This window comes from Antennarius striatus, chromosome 13, assembly GCF_040054535.1.
Source record: "Antennarius striatus isolate MH-2024 chromosome 13, ASM4005453v1, whole genome shotgun sequence".
Lineage (NCBI taxonomy): Eukaryota > Metazoa > Chordata > Actinopteri > Lophiiformes > Antennariidae > Antennarius > Antennarius striatus.
In genome coordinates, this window is record NC_090788.1 from 8,876,971 (window position 1) to 8,898,035 (window position 21,065).

At 41.4% G+C, this 21,065-nt stretch overlaps 2 protein-coding genes across 2 annotated transcripts; both read left to right on the top strand.

The window, feature by feature from the left end:
* The first annotated feature begins 9,754 nt into the window (after positions 1–9,754).
* si:rp71-1d10.8 (uncharacterized) lies at positions 9,755–17,760 on the top strand. The gene is made up of 4 exons (XM_068331693.1): positions 9,755–10,211; positions 10,777–11,853; positions 17,456–17,601; positions 17,752–17,760. Exons 2-4 carry the CDS (start codon positions 10,782–10,784, stop codon positions 17,758–17,760), a joined length of 1,227 nt encoding a protein of 408 aa, XP_068187794.1. The 5' UTR covers positions 9,755–10,211; positions 10,777–10,781.
* On the top strand, positions 17,476–19,833 carry cwc15 (CWC15 spliceosome associated protein homolog). Its single transcript, XM_068332131.1, has 7 exons — positions 17,476–17,601; positions 18,307–18,451; positions 18,559–18,671; positions 18,790–18,890; positions 18,984–19,094; positions 19,241–19,386; positions 19,487–19,833. The coding sequence occupies exons 2-7, from the start codon at positions 18,321–18,323 to the stop codon at positions 19,614–19,616; spliced, it is 732 nt and encodes a 243-aa protein (XP_068188232.1). The 5' UTR covers positions 17,476–17,601; positions 18,307–18,320; the 3' UTR covers positions 19,617–19,833.
* The last annotated feature ends 1,232 nt before the right edge of the window (positions 19,834–21,065 follow it).

A 21,065-nucleotide genomic window follows, 5' to 3' on the forward strand; every position in this document is an offset into this window, starting at 1 on the left:
CCTGAAGTGTGTTCCAGACATCCAGTCTACTCCGCAGTTGGTTTTCTTTACAGTCACTGCAGAAAATCCTGCTTCACAAAGACAGGAGATTGGAAATGAAGGCATGGTTTTTGATACTTTTTAGGCGATCTCATGATAATTTGCCTTGACTCTAATCCAGAACACTGGTGCGGTTGTGGGCACTTAATTGTGTGGGCTGTTAACCTGTCACGTGACCGAGACCTGTCAAGTGGGACAGGCACATGCATTCGTCTGTGTATCATTCCGCACAGACGTCACTTTTCAAAATAAAATATCTTTCAGACTCCGAAATTAATAAAACGGAAGTATCAATCAATCAATCAGGTTTTATTTATATAGTGCTTAATCATAATAACAGACATTTCAAAGCGCTTTAACAGACAGAGAAACCCAACTGAACCCTCCAGAGCAAGCATAAGCGGCAGTGGCGGGGAAAAACTTCCTCGATGAGGAAGAAACTCCAGGCAGGACCCAGACTCTTTTGGGCGGCCATTAGCCTTGACCGTTTGGGTGGAAAAGAAATAAAAAGGAAGATAAGAACAGGGTAAGAGAAAGAGAGACAGAGAGAGAGTGGCAGATAAGCCAGATAGAGTCAGTGTCGTTATGGTTAAAGATGATTGGGGTTGTTGTCTTTAATACATGTTTCCCATTGGTAAATTCAAGGCACAATTACAGGTGCTTGGATGACTGTATGGCGGCACGGAGGAAGAAAGGAAGGAGGACCCCAGCCAATGGATAGATGAGGGGTGATACTGGTGGGCTTGGAGGTGCAGGTTCACAGAGGATGGTCCTCAGCGGATGGGCGGATGAGGGGTGGAACAGTATGGTGACACGGAGGAAGAGAGGCAGCAGGACCCCAGCCGATGGTTAGGTGAAGGGTGATACTGGTGGGCTTGGAGGTAAGTAATGTAAATTATTTTTTCTTTCTGTGCAGCCCGTTACCAAATGACCCACGGACCTGTACCGGTCTGCGGCTAAGGGGTTGGGGACCACTGATGTACAGACTGAGAATAAGAAACACCTTAAAACAGTAGTTCCCAAACTAAAGCCTGCGGGCTGGATGTGGCCCGCCTCCACATTTTGCACGGCCCCTCCAACAATACCAGAAAATTGCCTCCTGACAAAACGGTTCCAGAGCTGATTGATCCAGAATGGAAATGGCACCTTGCAATTTTAATAGACATGACAGAAATGCTGGACAACCTTAATTTGCTGCTACAAAGCCAAGGGAAACTCATTTGTGATATGTATTCACACATAAAATCATTTGGGATGAAACTAGCACTGGTTTTGGAACAAGAGAAAAAGCACAACTTCATCCATCCCCCTGCTACCCAAAACCTTTCTGCAGAGACCCCAGCAGCCCCATTCCAGCTGAAAGGTGTGTGGAATCACTGGAAATACTTAAAGCCGAGTTCCGTGTGCGATTCGGTCACCTCCATGTAAATGCAAAAAAAAGTGACTTTTCCAGAACCCCTTTGTTGCTGACATCGATGAAGCCCAGCCTTCTTAGCAGTTGGTCGAGTTACAGAACTGCGATGTTTTGAAGGACGCATCAAAGCACGACAGTCTCATTGACTTCTATGCCGCTCTCCCAAATGACATAATAACCAGAAAGGGTTATTATATTTGGTATTATAAAGGGTTAATATTTGGTTCTGGAAGACAATAAACATTTGCATTTAGGCCCACCTGCGGTCGTCACAATTTTTCTTTCACAGACGGACCGCGGACCCCCATCGGAGAAAGAAAAAGTTATGTGGCCCTTACAGGAAAAAGTTTGGAGATCCCTGCCTTAAAAGATCTTTGATATTTGCAACCATAGAGAAGACTATAAAGCAGTAGAAAATTATCTCTTGTTAATAATTCTTAACCAGTGAAGTACTTCATCAGCTTCATAATATCCATCCATCTTCGAGTCATGTCTTGGAGGCAACAACCTTGGCAAGGATGCCCATACTTCCCTCTCCCCAGACACCTCAACCACCTTTTCTGAGGGGATCCTGAGGCATTCCCAAGCCAGCTGAGAGACATTGTCTCTCCAGCATAGCTTCAGTCTTCCCCGAGGCCTCCTCTGCCAAGGAAATTCATTTCAACCACTGGTATCCGGTATCTTGTCCTTTTGGTCATGACCCAAACCTCATGACCACAGTTGAGAGCAGGAGAGAAGATTGACCGGTAAATTGAGAGCTTCGTCTTTTGACTCTGCTCTTTCTTCACCACAACAGACCGACACAATGACTGTATGGCTTCAGCCGCTGCACCCATCTGTCTGTCAATCTCATGTTCCATCCTTCTGTCACTCCTGAACAAGACAGATACTTCAGGTGCTCCACTGGGGGTAAATTCTCCCCCCCCGAACTAGGGAGGGCAGATCACCTTTTTTCGGTCGAGAACCATGGCCTCACATTTGGAGGTGCCAATCTTCCTCCCACTCAAATCACACTCAGCTGCAAACCTCCCAGTGCAGAATAAAAGTTCAGGTTAGATGAGGCCAACACCACAACATCATCCAAAAAGGGAAAGATAAAATCCTTTGGTCCCCAAACCTGACCCCCTTCCGGTCCCTGGCTGCGCATTGACATTCTGTCCATAAAAATAATGAACAGAACCGGTGATAAATGGCAACCCTGCCGAAGTTCATCATGCAACGGGAAAAGGTCTGACTTACTGCCAGCAATGGAACCAAGGTCCAGCTTCAATCATACAGGGATTGGAGAGCCCTTAGCAAAGGGCCTTGACCCGCATATTCCCAGAGCACAATATAGCATGAGGGATGTTGTCAAAAGGCTTTTCCTGATCCACAAAGCACATGTAGACTGATTGGGCAAACTCTCATGCACCCTTGAGCACTCAATGGGGAGTGTAGAGCTGGTCCAATGTTCCTCCTGTCCAGTGTTCCTCCCTGTTCCGTGTGATACACTTTCCCCGGGAGGCTGAGGAGTGTGATCCCCTGTAGTTGGAGCACAACCTCTGGTCCCCCTATAGAAGTTTGACCACCACCCCGGTCTTCCAATCCAGATGTACTGTCCCCGACTGCCATGCAATGTTACAGAGACGTGTCAACCAAGCCAATCCCTGCACATCTAGAGACTTGAGGTACTCAGGGCAAATGTCATCCACCCCCGGTGCCCAACACCTGAAGAGCTTGGCAACCACCTTGGTGACATCAGCCTGGGTGATGAAAGAGTCCTCCTCTGAGACCTCAGCCTCTGCTTCCTGCATGGAAGACATGGTAGTGGGATTGTGGAGATCCTCAAAGTATTTCTTCAAAGTCCTGATGATGTTCTCAGTCGAGGTCAGTAGTTCCCCGCCTCTCCAGTTGGAACACTATTCAGTACAGCTTCCCAGGACTCCAAGAAGGCGGAGTATTCTCACTGCATTTTGGCCCGTAGGCTGAAATATCAGTTAACCCATGTCCCCAACCCGAAGGCACAAGAATGCGACCCTCTCGTTCACTGGGGTAGACACCAATATATTGCAACTGAGCTGTGTGCCTATTAGCAAGCCCATACCAGCCTCACTCTGGACAACACTAGAAAAGTGAAGAGTCCAGACCCCCTCAAGGGATTGGGTTCCATAGCCCAAGCTGTGGATGGAAGTGATCTAGTCTGTACCTCTCAACCTCCCTCATAAGGTCAAGCTCCTTTCCCTTAGCTAGGGAACATTCCAGGTCCAGTGATTTGGTCGTCGAGCCCCACACACTCGACTGCCACCCAATTCACATTGAATCCATCCCCTACAGTTCCCTCAGAAAGTGGTGAGTCCACTGGAGATTGGGTACTCATCGTCCTTTTGGGCTGAACCCAGCCAGACCTCGTAGGCAGAGGCCCCAGCCCTGGGCCTTGGTTCATTGGAGTGGCCCCAATTGCATCATACTGGACAATGTCACAGTCCTTGATTTATTTCTCTTTATATGAGTGTTTCAACTCTCCCCCCTGAACTGCCACCTTATCGAGGTGAGGGGAGTTTGAGTGCCTAAATAATTATTGAAGATATGTTGTCAAGGGCTTACTGCTCCTAGTAGGGTCTCTCATGGCAAACAGGTCTAGGTGACGGGACAGACTAAGAGCATTTCAAACACCTCTATAAAAAGCTTTATACTATTGTGGCTCAAAATGATTTGCCTATCAAATTCTCCATATTAGTGTTACAATAGTCATGTTTTAATTTTTTAATTTTTAAAAAAAAATTTTATATACTGGTTTGATCCCCGAAGGGAAATTAAGAACTCACACTCTAGCTACTGATTACAAACGCATGCATACATATATATTTGTGAGTACAGGCCCCTGTATCACACACACACACACAAAGGGGCCTGTAGGCATGCAGGGGAGGTAGAGTGGCAGGCAGCTCCTTCTTGGTGCGCCTCAAATGAGCAATTTGTAAAGGGGACGGCGCCTTGCTCAGGGGTGCCTCGGCAGTGCTCCGGAGATGAGCTGACACCTCCCACTGTCAGCTCACCTCCGGGTATTTTTGGGGGGGCGGGAGCGGGAATCGAACCGCCGATCTTAAATCATAGGACGACCAGCTCTACCGCCCGCTTTACCACTGAGCCACTGCCGCCCCCAAATGTTTTGCTACAGATGATGTAAGTCCTTCCTGACAGGGAGACCACAGGCAGTTCGAGTCGTTAGCAATACCTCCAGCACTAATCACACTGAACACGGGAACCCCCAAAGGATGTGTACTGAGCCCCACCTCGTCACTCTTGTAATGGGAATTTCACCTGTGTAGATTTGAAGAGAATAGAGAGGCCTGTTCTCAGGCAACCCTGCTCAGTTAAGTTGTTTTGGTCCATTCCAGTGTGCAAGGTGGCCTGATAAAGATGTGTTTCTCGGGGTATGTGAATGCCTCCTACACTGCCTTCCCAGGTGTAGCGAGTGCTTCCCCACACTGCCTGAGAAACCCCGTCTTTCTCAGACAGTGTGGTGCGTTGTTTATTCAGACATATAAAAGTAGAGGGTTTCCGGCGCCATGTTGGAGTCAGCTGCGGGTTGCGTACGAACGCCCAGCACGGTTGATGCTACTCTACCTGGATCGTTGGGCTCCCCGATTCATGTGTCAAGGTAAGAGACTGAGCACATGTGGAATGCTTTAGCTCAACCAAAGAATTTGTGGGTACTGTCCTATGCTCTGTGGAGGGAATGAACGACACATTTGTTCTAGAATCATAGGGGGTCCTGGGACTCAAAGTACATTACTATGCTCTGTGGGGAATTAAACTACGAGCTTACTCCAGCGGTTCTTTGTGGAGGATGTAGATACCAGTTTATTCTAGCATCATAGATGTATATTATCTACTGTTTGCTGCTCATTATTTGTTGTTTGTTTGCTCTATGCTCTGCGGGAAATAAACCATTAATTTATTATAGCATCATAGCAGTTTTCTGTCTGATTTATTGCTTGGTTTTTCTGTGTACCTACCTCCGGCGGACCTGCAAACATTTTCACAAAACAACTCTGCTGACCCACGACTGCACACCAACTTCCAGCTCCAACCTTTTCATAAAGTTTGCAGACGACACGACTGTGGTGGGTCTCGTCAACAACAACGATGAGACAGCCTACAGAAATGAAGTGAGCCGCCTGACTATGTGGTGCAAGGACAACAATCTCCACGTGAATGTGGAGAAGACGAAGCAGGTTGTTGGAGAGCATGCGCCCAGCATGCTCCACTACCCATCGACGGTGCTGCAGTGGAAGGGGTCAGCAGCACCAAGTTCCTGTGTGTGCACATCTCCGTAGACCTGTCCTGGGGCCGCAACACTGCATCACTGGCCAAAAAAGTCCAACAGCGACTCTACTTCCTCCACAAACTAAGGAGAGCAAGAGCTCCACCCCACATCATGCTCACCTTCTACAGAGGCACCATCGAGAGCATCCTGACCAGCTGCATCACTGTGTGGTACGGCACCTGCAGTGTTTCCTGCCGCAAGACCCTGCAGCGCATCGTGAGAGCAGCTGAAAAGATCACTGGTGTCTCTCTCCCTTCCCTCAAAGACATTTATAACACCCACCTAACCCGCAAAGCGATCAGCATTGCAGGTGATCCCACCCACCCCTCTCACAGCCTTTTCAGCCTGCTGCCATCAGGTAGGAGACTGCAGTCTGCAGGCCAAAACCAGCAGGCACAAGGACAGTTCCTTTCATTAGGCAGTCAGGAGGCTCAACTCCCTCCCTGCTCTGCCCACTGCCACAACCTTGAACTCTACCCTCACCCTGCCCTGCCCTCCCCCAAACACCTGACTACCTCCCCCTTCTATCTCCCCCATCAACTCAGGGACTGTGCACACGTCACTTCCCCTACGGTATTAGAGTGTATAGAGATGTTTACCATCCCTTTGTGTTTCGTCTCATACTTTGTGCTGTATTGTCTGTTATACTGCCTGTTGTACTGCCTGTGTTGTCCTGCCTGTGTTGTACTACCTGTTGTTCTGCCTGTGTTGTACTACCTGTTGTTCTGCCTGTGTTGTACGCCTGTTGTACTGCTTGTTTACCGTGAATCAGAGTAGACTGCAATTTCATCTGTGCCGTACTGTATGTCGTGCATATATGGTACATTTGACAATGAAGCTGACTTTGACTTAACTTTGACTTTGAAGTCACATAGGTCAAAGTCAAGACCCGCGGGCGAGATCTGGCCTGCAGCAAATTATTTATGGCCCAACGGATGATTTTTAATTACTATTAGAACCGGCCCGCAGGCCATATCAGCCCGCTTGCCCGTTTGCACGCACCAAAACTACATTTCCTACAATGCAACAGTAGTGGAAGTCACTACAGCGCAGCAAGCGTGCTTTGGGTTTCAGTGTGTAATAGTAGGGCGGCACGGTGGCGCAGTGGGTATTGCTGTCGCTGCACAGCAAGGCGGTTCCGGATTCGTGTTCCCCTCTGTGCGGAGTTTGCATGTTCTCCCCGTGTCTGCATGGGTTCTCTCAAGGTTCTCCGGCTACCTCCCAAAAACATGCGCTTCAGATTGTAGGAATGAGTGTGTGCGTTGTTGTCTGTGTCTCTGTCTGTGTCTCTGCGGTGCACTGACCTGGGATGCACTAAGCCAGCTGAGATAGGCTCTGGCTCTAGCTTCCCGTGACCCACAACAGCGGACGAAGCGGTCATGACAATGGATGGATGGATGTTGAAGGAATATTAGTTTCATTGTTCAGGTCTCTACATGGGAATAGCATTTAAACCCTTTGATCTGTGTCTCTTCTTAGGTTTGTTCTCCGGGGTTGTTTTTCTGGTCTATTGCTCAGGTTAATTACACATGAAAATACTGAAAACATTATCAAGATCTTCTAACCTTTAGGGTTAGAAGAACATTTGGTGAACCCCTTCCACAGGATTTACCCCCCCACACACACACTTTGTCTTTTTGTTCAATTGTAAATGAGGTCCTCTCACAGGATACAATCAACACTTGCTGAATAACCTCAGTTTCCTAGCCTTTAAAGATGTAGTTTATGGACCTTGAGGTTATTATGCATCCACCATTTGTTTCTTACACTGTCCCTTTGCACTTACTAGTAAATGTATCCCTGTAAAAGAGTTACGTGACATCATGCCTGTCTTGAACAGTATATATACCACTGTCTTGAGAACTTGTCCTTCTCATACCACATGCACCAATGTTTGGTTGTATTGGAGAATGAGCCAGAGCTCTGTAAGTAAAGTACCATGGACTTCAACCATCGTCTCAAGAGTCATCTGTTTGCCCTGATCATCAAACGAACGTGCTGCAGAACTAGTAGGTTGGAATCCGCTTCAATGTTTATCAGCAGTCATAGTGGAGATTGAATTTAGGTACTCCCCTTCTCAAAACTGGCTAAAAGGAAGGTGGACGCTGAAAGCAGTGAGTTCCTATCCAGGTGGGAGTCAGTATATGTTCAAAGAGGTAAAAGGTAAAACTGAGTGTCTTCTGCTGAGTTTGCATGTTTCATCTCTGACACACTGTGCATCCAAGCTGCTCGGACGCTCTATGTTTCGTAGCACAGACCTCTGAGAACAATTGTTCTCTCTGATAAAGATAAGCAAAACATCACACAGGAGCCGTCTGACTGATGAACACCCTCACTCAAGCCTGAGGATTTCCTCAGCTCAAAGCCTGACCCTGAACATTCATGAACTTGTACGAAAGATGAGATACCATCAAATGTCAGGGTCAGCCTCAGACAAGTGGGCATCACACAGCAGTAATAAATTTTCAGTTTTAAATTCAGTTAAATTTTTACATTTGTTTCTACAACACATGATGTGTTTGAGAAAAGTACTGTACTGTTTTTTCTGTGTGCCATAGATTTTTGTATTTTATTTTATTTATCCATATTTATTTCAGTTGAATGGACTCAGGGAAAATTGCAGATAAGAGCCATGAGAAAGGATACAACTGATTTGATATTTTTTATTTTACTATTTGAAAGCAGTGATTGATAGGATTGTAGAACAGCACAATATTTTATTTAATTTTATTTTTTGCACAATAATGCATTATTATTGTGTATGCACAATAATGTATATTGTTTATAATGCATGCAATTTCATTCATGCATTTATCTTGATATTAAGGAACATACTTTGTTTTTTAAAGACATTTACTTTTTTACTGTTTGCCTGCTGTTTTCCCCACAACAAAATATTGCTTTATTAATTTAATCATTAAATAATATACACTGTGTTAGCTCTTGGTTCAATAGGCTATGGTTATTTCAATATGTTTTAATAAATGTTGAACCAGTCTGGCCCTTGGCTTGTAACAATTTTTGTTTTTTTGGCCCTCTGTGTATTTGACTTAGTCACCCCTGATGTAAGTGTTCAATATTTTAAGAAGCAACTCACAAGCATTCTTTCTTACAGAATGTAGTATGAAAAATAAAAGTTGAAATCAAGGAATAATAAACATAATGGTGATAAAATGTAAAGTATCATGTGAGTGAGAGATTCATCAAAAAATGTACATATACAAATGTATATATATTTGCATTGATAGCATATGAGCTGACTAGAAAAGCATGAGACCAGCTACACTGATTGATGAAGCACAGCTGACAAACAGAGCTTTAAATGTCAACACATTGTTTATTAACTATGTAAATATCACCAAACACAGCTGCAATGATGTGAGGGAGTGGATCAGTTTTTCTGAACAATAAATGTGAACCATTTACATGCATGAGTCGTCTTAGTCCCTTCAGTGCCTCTCATTCATTACATTACTACAATAGATGAAAGGCACTCAGAAGTTAGAATGGAGTTAATTAGCCCGTAAAAGTAAAATATCTTGAAAATGATGTAGGGCCTGATAAATTATAAACTGATGGTTCACCTTTACACCAAAAGAATGTGCACGTTTTCACTGGAACTCATGACTCAAAAGAATGACTGCAGTTTATACTGCTGTACTAAGAATTTCTTGTTACATAAGACAACTAATATCACCTAAATTGTTTTAATCAATACACAAATGCTTTTGCATAAAATATCACACATATAATTTAGATGCTGCTGTGTAACCTTTAGCAAAACATATAAAAGGGGGGTTGTTTTATACCTGTAGTTTCATGTAATTTGAGCATCTCGATCCAATTTTATTACAATACTATACACTCCTTTTTGCTTTAGAGATTTATTGTTGAAACGGAAGTTTATAGTTTTATTTTGAAGGGGCCCTGATCTATTTTCCGGATTTTAGCTTCTGGCTTGTGATGTAGCCGTCTCTTGCTAGCCAGGTGAATGTATAGTTTTTGAGGGATGTATCTACGTAATTAAAATGTCTGTAACCAACAAAAATCTAGCAGTGACTGGAGGATAAACATTTGTACTTTGTTTATGTTTACGGGTTAATTTGTCCCAAAATCGCAAAGCATAGTAACTGTAACCGCAGTTTTAGTCAGTGTTTAACGTTGCCGTCGGCGGCGTGTTAATGACCAACACTGGACGAGTTGTATCCTGGCCCCTCCAAACACTACGACGACTCTCCAGAGGAAGTTGGTTTTGTAGAGAGGAAAGGTTCATCACGTAAGGGCTACAATCCCTGCCGATCCTTTGTTGTTACGCCACTTACAACTCGACGGGAAAAAAACACGCACCCGGAGTAGATTAAAAGGAAATTAAATGGACCATTAAAAAGCTGCTACGGTGCCTGACAGAAAAAGCTCGACTTTTCTAGTTGACTGATATAACTCTACCAGGTATGAAGCTGTTATTTTACTTTATCATTAACTAATATTATTAAAAGCACGTTTTAATAATGTCAACACACTGTGTTTAAAAGCACGTTTTAATAATCACAAATGCAGATATTTTACATTTATTGCCTCAAGTGCTGCAAATGTTTGATGTCAAAGCTGATGGGAACTACTTTTCTACGTGTTTTGATGCAAAGCTGATTTGCACAAAATGGATATCCTGTGTTGTAAGATGACTGAGGGCTCATCAGAAAGAGGCAGCAACAGTCTTTGGACTCTGTGTGTTTGAAATGTAAATGGTGAATCAAATTAGGAATATTAGGTTTTATTCAAACCATCATGAGTCCATCTATGAAGTCAGCCATCCTTTAAGCTACCAGTAAGGTTGGCACAGAGAAAGTAAATGATGTAATGTCTCTTAGAAGTCAGGAAAAAGGCCAGGGAGACCTGAGTACAGTGTATTCATAGCTGACAAAGTTTAAGTATGGACAAAAGAGGATGAAATTTAGTCGTCCTCCATGATCATGTTCATCCACTTATCATAACTGCAATTCCTGTGATATTCTAGGTAAAATGCCATCAAGAAATCATCTTGACAAAATTGGGAGGAAGAAGAAGAAGAAATGGACAGACGAGGCCATGGAGCGAGCACTGATTGAAGTGAAGTCTGGAAGGTGTACAGTGAGACAGGCTGCCAAGGAGTTTGGAGTCCCTAAATCTTCATTGTGGGACAGAGTCAGTGGTCGTGTGGCACCAGGGAGTCGCAGTGGGCCAGCTCAGCTTATAACATCTGCCGATGAAGAGCTATTGGTGGAGTTCTCCTTATACATGTCCAAGCATGGATTTCCTATGACCAAGCAACAGTTTGTGTCTTTTGCCTCTTCCATTTACAAAAGGCACCATCGAAGGGTGGCATTTTCTAAACTGGGCCAGACCTGGTGGTTAAATTTTAGAAAACGACAAGAGAAGAACATCACCGTTCAACCAGCTGATGGTGCTGTCCGTGGGCGGGCAGTATGTGTGAAGAAGGAAGCAGTTGATCAATTTTTTCAATTACTAAGCACTGTCTTGGATGCTCATGGACTCAGAGACAAGCCTCGCCAAATTTTGAACTGTAATGAGACAGGCTTTCATTTAGGCAAGAAGAGGGTGATTCTCCCAAAATCTGCCAGTCTGGGCTCCAAGCCAGGGCCAGGCTCAAGGGACCGCATTTCCCTCCTGGCTTGCTTTAGTGCAGCTGGAGAGGATATTCCCCCATTTATTATCTACTCAAAGGCCTACCCAGGAGGAGTATGTTATAAGACACAAGGGCCTCCAAATGCCCTCTATGCATGGTCAGACTCAGGGTGTGTCACTTCTGATCTTTTCAAGAAATGGTTCCTCAAGCATTTTCTCCTGCGTGCACCAAAGGAGCGTCCACTGCTGCTGATTTTTGATGGCCACAAGTCTCCAGTGAGTCTTGAGGTGGTGGAATCTGCTCGTAAGGAGAATATCATCCTGTTGTGCTTTCCGCCTCATTGCTCTCACATCTTGCAGCCGCTTGAAGCGGGGCTCTTTCTCCTTCTGAAACAGCGTTTTGCAGCACTCATCGGAAACAGTTGTACCACAGATACTCACTTTGCAATCAGCAAAAAGCAGTTCTCAGGTAATTTTGCAGGTGCATATCAGGTCGTGAAGAACGAAGAAGGTGTCAGGATTGTGAAGGAAGGTTTTCGGAAATGCGGCATTTATCCAATGAATTGCTTTGCCGTTGACGAGGGTCTTTTAATGGCGTCACACGCCTCAGTCCTAGCAGTTGGACCATCTTCTTCTCCTTTGCCACAAGTGGTACACAGTGTAGGAAATCCCTCAGCTGCTGGGCCCTCCTAACTTGGCATGAACACTTCACGAAAGGTTGTTTGTCAATATGATGAGCACCCTTTCTTGAACATTACATCCCACCTCCCTCAGCCTTGCTGCAGGTTGCTGCTTTTGTCAGTTTTGCCAGAAGAAGGCCGGCGCGTCAGCATTAATTACTTTTCATCATAGTGTTAAAGTGTAGTTGTTGGGTGAAAGGATGCTGAACAATGACTCTAATCTGGGGGATCAAAAGGAGTAAAAAAAAATGTCTGTCTTTGTTTCCATATTCCTCAAAATAGGCTTTTTGCTTCTATGTCTTGTATAGCTCCCAAGGCCTCTAAAAATCATACATGATTCAAGCTAAGAAAAACTACTTTGTTCATGAACCATTCACCTGTTCCCATTTATGCTATAATATGGGAGCTAAGGTTTGTGAATGAAAGAAACGATATGTATTCATGCAGCTCATGTGAAGCGATACACCTCAGTCTTTCAACATGGTTACAAGGACAGAATGTTGTTTTGATTTTTTTCTGTAATGATTTTTACATGTATTTAGATACTGAGATTAGGCAAGCACTACTATCACAACTACTGTGTTCCACTTTTCTTGCAAAAGAGATTTCAGAAAGGATCTCTGGAATGTTGTCACTGTCATTTCTACTTAATGTTCAATTGTGAAATGCTGGAAAGGAGGCGTAAACAAAGTTTTCATATTAACAGGAGAGGATGTTAACTTCAGTTGTGCATCTCAATCCTTTTGACTCCTTAACTCAAACACAATTATTTGAAAGAATGAACAGCTGCAGATAGTGACGTCTTTAAATATTAGAGATGTTGATTCAAAAACAAGTACATGGTGTGACAGGTAAAGACGGCAGCACAACTGTGTGCACCTGTTCATTTACTGAGGGAATATACTGTATTTGCGTGTTTTCAAATCGGGTGATGTAATATCAATGCAACGGGCACAGCTACCAACAAAACAATGTCAATATGAACAGTCAATATATAATAAATGTTTATTTTATTTACCTATTTAAACACAATAGAGAGGTAGGTCTTTACAATTACTGAGTACCATTTTAAAAAGCAACAAAACTCCTCAAGACAGTGACATTACTTAGTGAATACATCCAATCACTGAATATTGATGTATGTAACAAAATTGTACAGTTGGAGTATTCACATTTTCTAACACTGCAAACTGATGTGATTCCTGCTTTTGAAAGGTAAATAAATGTGCAGACTTTTAGAAAGCTGTACCTTTAAGGGAAATACAACAGTAAGACCTGTTGTGTGAGAAATGCAACCAGCAAAAGCACGTGTTAGCCTGCAGTGGACTCTGGGTCTTAATGAATGCAGCACCGCTGCCCAGGGCTAATTCCAAATTAATGTATGTTAATTTCACAGATGGGAATTAGTGCTTGAAGCTGTTTTGTCTTTGTTTTGTTTTTTTACAAACCTCAAAATACAACATGTTTGACTCGCATAGCCATGACCACATTGTTCCATCTAATATAATGTGACCCAGAAGCACATTTTCAATAACATTGGCAATGTTGAATAAAGGTGTCTGATCATTTTATATCACATTGTTATAATAGTTCTTTCTATAATAAAGTTTTCACCACTCAAATCAATAGATTGTAAATTAAATGTAAGAAAACATCCATTAAGTACCTTATTATAATACTACTTTTCACATGTGCAAGATTGAGAAGTATAAAGTTACTACACATCTTCACCCATTACTATGAGAGAAATGTTCTGGTTCCAAAGTCCCTAATGTTAAAAATTAGTGACACCTGGTGACCAATGTTGGGTCTGCATTTTTGTGACCAATTCGTTCAAAGTCTTGCCTTATTGTCTGTGCTGTGATTTTCTTCTTCAAACTTGATTTATAGAAACACATTAAAAGAAACAAAACAAGTTCTGTTTTTAAATGCCGTTTTAGAACCTTTTAATACTTCTGCTGTTATAATGCAACACTTACTCAAATTTCTTGACAGTGGACATGACGTACGAACTGTGTGTGCTGGGTCTGTACTCCACTGGCTGCTCTTCCCTGCAACAGAAATCAATGTGACTAGAGCAGCTTGTTTGTGCAATGCTCTTACAGTGTCAGGGCTTATGAAAATGTAGTAACGAGTCCTTGTTCCAGCACAGCACATGAATAAAAAAACAAAACAAAAAAAACCCTTCCCCACTCCGAAAGAAAAACACCTTTTTAATTGAGTAAATTTTGTGCATTGTTTACTGAAAATACCTTGTCTCATCTTGTGATGTACGAATCCAGCTGGCGTCATTCTTTCGTGACGCCCTAACCTGGAGTCTTAGCAGAATTTTCTCCACTCCTACAACACACACACAAATGCAGACTGTTAGCAGACAACCAAAAACACTATTTTTGTGGTTAATGTGATGAAATATTGGAATTTTCTATGATTTACCCTCTGACATGATGAAAATTTCTCAGATGTTCAACCTGATGGAATTATTTGACAATGATAATGTTAAAATTTATTACAGATTTTTAATTTAATTCATACAAATTAGTCTGAACTACAATACACTGTGTGCCCTCAGTGCTATCTTTTTCTTTTATTACCAGTGACTTCACACTTATTTAATGATCTGTTCTACATGCGGAGCCTGTAATACTACATTCTGAGGGGAAGCATCTCACTCAGATGAAGGTGTGAAAGTGTTCGTCATCCGTCAAATCTTTTAGCCATTGCAACTCATTTTGTAAAATATGTTCAGTTGTCAGAACTCTGAACAACTTTTAAAAGGTAAATGTGCAGGCATTTAGAAAGCTGTACCTTGAAGGGAAATGCGACAGTAAGAACTGTCATGTTGCAACTTTTCATGTTAAAATAAAGCTTGTCTGACACATATTGTGATATAATTCTATAAAAATGTACAACATAGTCTTCACAGTTGCTATCAACTCATTGACTCAGATTTGCAGTGTCCTGTTCTATTTGAGCTCCTGTTACCATTCTGCACTAATATAATGTTAATATAATGTTCTAATATCAGTGAGTTCCACTCTGCAATCACCAATTAACAAGACAAAATTCAATATACATAGAAACTGTGAGCAGGTCTTATTTTGAATTGAAGAGCTATTTCTCTCACCTGGTGTTGTGAGATGTATTGCCGCTGTTGATGCAGGGTAGTGTCCAACCTTGTCTCCTTCACCCGACCAGGCTTTTAGTGGTATTTCAACCTCCACCCCGTCGTTCTAGATTCCACCCCCTTGTTGTCCAAAGTGAGTCCTCTAGCTTCCATTTTCATCATGTGGAAGGATCACAAGCTTGTCATAACAGTCATGAAGCGTCACACATGTCTGACATTCTTAAGTAGCAGTTATCTATATGAACATTTGCTTTCGAGCCAATCACCTATAGTTCAAATGTCATTCGTTCATGTGTGGTTGCTCATGTGTCACTGCAGCCATTTAAACAGATCCTTTCAGACAGTTTGGTTTTTGTATTATTTTCACCTTTGTGCGCTATATTCTTTTTTTATCCTTGACTCACTGTTTTTTCACAATAGTACTTTCTTGAGGGGCAAAGGAAACTTAAGATTCATAACTTCTGATTTAAAACAATCCTGCAGTTTACTATTGATGGTGTTTTTCCCACTTCTACAACACATTAACACTACAAAAGAATTGATAACATCCCTCAGTTGGGAAGACAAACCTGATTTTATTTAAATTACTGCTTTATCAGAGCATTTCGCGAACCCTTCAGTGAAACCGATAATGGACACCAACAAGTTTAACTTCAACATTTCACACAACATTATTTTTGACATTTTACATTTGAATAAACAGAAATGTTTGGCCTTGTGGATGATTCACAAGAATGGTGAAATATTCTGTGTGATTTTTAACCAACATTTTGTTATTGAAAGGAACAGAAAGTTCTGCTATTCATGATGATGTTGGTACAGTTTTTGAAATGGATATCTTAAAGCACAAATCAATAGCAACCAAAAACTGGTTGCATGACAAGTTATAGCCTTTTTGAAAAGGCAATATCTCTTGCTTACAAAAAGACACACATAAATCCACAAAAATAGGTCACAGTATGTCTGTAAAGAAATCCTGATGACACTCAACAACTTTTTCTCAGTAATGGCTGTTTACTTGTAAAAGCATGTAGTATTTGAAAACTGTTTGGAATCCAGCAGAACATCTTTGGTTTTTTAGTGTCATTGAACTCATGCCAAAATCTGCAGCACAAACTGTACAGATTCCTACTTAATACCATATAAAATACAGAGGTCGTTAAAGTGATAAATCATACAGAACTGGTATGGTGGAATGGTGAGTTGCTCAATTAGACCTCTTAACAAGAAACACATATGAGAACTCCAAATTAAATGTCAGAAATATTAAAAGTCCAGTGAACTTTATCTTGAAAGTTACTGATAGCATCGCAAGTGTTGTCTTTACAGAGACTTTTCAATTTGGTTATGAGTTCTTGTCTGTACTGCATCTGTATTGAATTACAAACGTGTAACAAACCTGTACACATCACAATGATTACAGATTTTCATTCATTACGATTAATAAGTATTAATTATTAGGATTAACAAATGTATTAGGATTAACAAATGTAGTCAAATGTGTGTTCAACTAAACTAACAATGGTAAGTCTGTATAGGTTCTCAGTCATCCAGGTCAAGGTAAAAGAAGAACAGCACAAAAAGAATCAACTTCACTTGCTTAAGGTAAGTTGAAGATGTTTCATCTCTCGTCCAAGAGGCTTCTTCATTTCTAACTAACTGGTGGAGAGTCCAGATACAAATACTGCTGTTGAAAACAACAAATGACCCAAGCCACCAAGACAATAAGGCATTAGGAGTCATTACCATTCATAAGAGTTAGTTGTTCCTCCCACCCTCATGTGAGCTGTAATGGGGAGCTGGACTCAGGTATGAATGGTTGTGGTTTTTAGGGGTGGAGGGCATGCTGCGTTACAGGTGGCTGATAGTTTCTTTAACTCCTGTCTCAAACCATCTGTCTTCCCTGGCTAGAACCTGGACATGACTGTCCTCAAAGCAGTGGCCTGTGTCTTCCAGGAGCAGATGGACTGTTGGGTCTAGTCCTAAGGGACTAGCTCTCCTGAATTGAGCCATATGCTTGTGGAGCGGCTGCTGTCTCCCCAATGAACAGGTCCCTGCATTCTTCACTGCCCTGGACAGCAAACACATTGTTCTGTTGTGTTATTGTGTTTTGCACAAACACAGAGCACTGTAGTTCATTGGGGAGACATTTAAGTCGTGACATTATCTCCTTGAAGTCAGAGGAAGGGACATGGTACATATTATCGAAGACAAACAGAGTCAGGTGCATGAAAACTAAATCCCCTGTACCTTCCTCACCACAGGTCTGCACATTCACAAGAAAGCTTTTCCCCTCTGGACCGTTTCCGGATTGTACCAATTCCGAGGGTGTTTGAATCCGGCGTTCCAACAGCAGGAAGTGACGTCAGGCCTCGCTTCTGGGTTTCCTTTGTCGCGTGAAAGGCCTATCGTAAGTCTTATTACTTTAAAAAAAATATGTAGAATGCCAAATATTTACAGTTAAGGTAATTTTATAATAGTGGCTTTCTTAAATGACACGTATTTGAATGTACTCATATGGCTCTGAAAGCTGAATAACCTTGTCTTTCTTCCATTGTAGCGTTGTTAGCCAGATTAGCCTGCTAGCTGCTTATTAGCAGTACTGTAATGTTAAATGCTAGCTCTGTTTGAGTTTGTACTGTCCCAACAAAACATCGTATTTTCCTGTTAAGTTATCAAGATGACATGGAATAAGTTACTTGGTTATGACATTTTTCGGCTTCCTGAGCCAACCCGCTAAAGAGTCAGTTTGTTGTTTGGTGCATGTAGTTTGTTACTCAGTTTTCCATCGTTTCGTTTCCAGTATTGTCATTAAAAAAATCAACAAATGAAGATGGTGCTACAGTATTACATAACTACTATACGAGTGTAATATTGAAGGAAACGTATCCATCTCCTAGACACATTTTAAACAATTTTTATTGTTTAATAATGTATTTTTGCATCAAGTGTGAATACTGTATCAACAATTGTCACAAGGCTTAAGAAGGGGCAGTGATGCTTCATTAGTATTAATAGGTCGGCTTGATGTTTATGTTGGGAGCTTCCTCTTCTCAGAATTTCCCAGTCTTATTGTTTACTTGTTTCTCAGTTTATGATTGTTTTCCTCACACAGTATAGCCATCAAAGATGACTACTGCGGCTAGGCCAACATTTGAGCCGGCAAGAGGAGGGAGAGGTAAAGGAGAAGGTGATTTGAGTGCTCTGTCCAAGCAGTATTCCAGTCGAGATCTTCCGAGTCATACAAAGATCAAATACAGGTCAGTAGGTCACATTTGAATGGAGTAGAGTATTTAGCTGTAAGTAATGTGTCACTCGCAAACTGGACATATGCCGGAAATTAATTTTTACATATATTTATCTTCAGGCAGCCTACCCAGGATGCCCCTGAGGAGGTGCGTGCACGTGACTTCCGCAGGGAGCTTGAGGAGAGGGAGCGTGTAGCTGCACGTGAAAAGACCAGAGAAAGAGGGCCAAGAGGTTGATATCTGTCAATATTACACTTCACACAAAAAAATCTGAATGTCAGTGTTATCCTCAACCTGAATTATACCCATGTACAACTTTCTACTTGAATACACTAAACCTAATTTTACAGAGCATACCACATCATCTTCGTCATCATCATCATCCTCAAAGAGGCCAAGACTAGATCAAATCCCAGCAGCCAACTTGGATGCTGATGACCCTCTTACTGATGTAAGTTGTTGTACTGCATGATTTGGTGAACACCTAGCAGTGATGTGATTAGCATTCATCAAAACTCCTCCAATGATCCTTGGCTGTATTTAGGATGATGAGGATGATGACTCTGAGGAGGACAGTGATGATGATGACACTGAAGCACTTCTGGCAGAACTAGAGAAAATCAAGAAGGAGCGGGCTGAAGAGCAAGAACGCAAAGTAAAGAATAATTTCAAAATAACATGGTTGTGCTGCTGTTTAAGCAGAAATGGCCACAAATTAGTAAATGAATGTTTGGGTACATTTTAGCAGAGTTAAATGTAATCTTTTGAATTTAAAGTTAATTCCTTTTTTCTCCATCTTAGGAGCGAGAGCAAAAGGCAGAAGAGGAGAGGATTCGCATGGAGAATATTTTAAGTGGAAATCCATTGATTAACTTGGCAGGACAACAGCAACAACAACAACAACAACAGATGACCCAGAATCAGAATACATTCAGAGTCAAACGAAGGTATCTCATAAATTTTCATATCGTGTTGAACTTTTTGGAGAAAATTGTTCTCTGCGTTTTCCAGAAACTATTAAAACTGTGATGCTAAATATATCTCCAGGTGGGATGATGATGTCGTGTTCAAGAATTGTGCCAAAGGAGTGGATGAAGCACGGAAGGAAAAACGCTTTGTCAATGACACTCTGCGCTCTGAGTTTCACAAGAAATTTATGGAGAAATATGTGAAGTAAAGGACTTGGCATGTGTTCATTTTATTTCTTATTTTTAATCATTCTCATTTGAATAATTTCTCTGGTCTTATGGCATAAAAATTCGTTCTATATTCAGATATCCTAGTGTTTGTACAGTCATCAAGTAGAAAATTGTACATAAATGAATCGTTGTTACTTCTGAATCTTTCTCCAGTTTTTTTGTTTTTTTTCAATAAACAAAAGGTTGTGTTCAAGATGACTTGCAAGAATTTCAAACAAGAAAAAACTGTTGTGCGGAGTGACTTTTTCACATTCAAAATGTGGATGTGGACCCCAAACACCCAAGACCCTAGAATAATTGAGAGTGCATTAGTTGTTTATGTTGGTTTCATGAATATTCCACCTGACATTACAAACATTAAAAAGTGTGGGCTGATTAGTGTCAGTGGGTTCAATGTCATGTGGTAGCATGGTTGGGCCTCAATTGATCAGTGGTCACTGGTGTATTTAAATTTTTGAAAACTTACTTGAGGTAGACTTACATCATGATACTGGAAATATTATGTCTTGCACTTTATGGTAAAGGTTATTCCTGGAATAAAAGCCCATTTTGCATTTGTTGTGATATGTAGAATGTATAGAATTAAGTTTAAGACCCTGCTATTCTTAGTCTGCTAATACAAATAATCCTTGTGTATGATATGCACTGAGGTTATTTAATCACCAGAATATGATAGCATTAAATGGTATGGTAAAAGTGTTTATTCCAACATGAATATGGATTATAACAATTCACATTAGTTTTGACCATTAAGATAGTTGTGCATCGTTTCAGGTCAAAAGTCCACATTAGCACTGTCTCAGTTTAAATGAATAACAACATAAATGCTTCATTCTAACGTTTTAATGCACAAAGCAACTTTTCTTTGAAGTAAAACATGAGTTGATAGTTCAAAGTTTTAACTCATAGCTTATCACTTCAAACCTTCCAGTGATATCATTCTTTTTTTTTCTAGCAAGAGCAGTTTGAAATTGTCAAATGGAGACAGACTTTATGTTTATCCAAAAATAACTTCCATCCACATTTCAAGTCCTAGCGCATGACTGGAATAGCTATTTAAAATATTTCAATAAAGAATCAGAATCCTTCGTTAATCTTTAGGGGAAATTTCTCTTTGTAACAGTTGCTCCATTTCAGAACAGAAGTAAGAACCATTATGGTTAATTAAAGTCAAGAAAAAAACATCAAAAGGAGATTAGAGATAAATAAGAGAATAGGGTTCATTAATTCGCATTCTTCAAATAAAATAATATTTTATGTACAAGAGTAAGCGTAGAATAAAGCACTACAAAAAAAAAATTCTAATGTTGATTTTTTTTTTTACTCCAGCGGTGTGTCTTGACTTTGACTTAAGGCGCCTGCAGGTGCTCCAGCATGGTGGCTATGCCTCACCAAGTCCGACTTCATCTCTCTGTCTTTGGCAACTT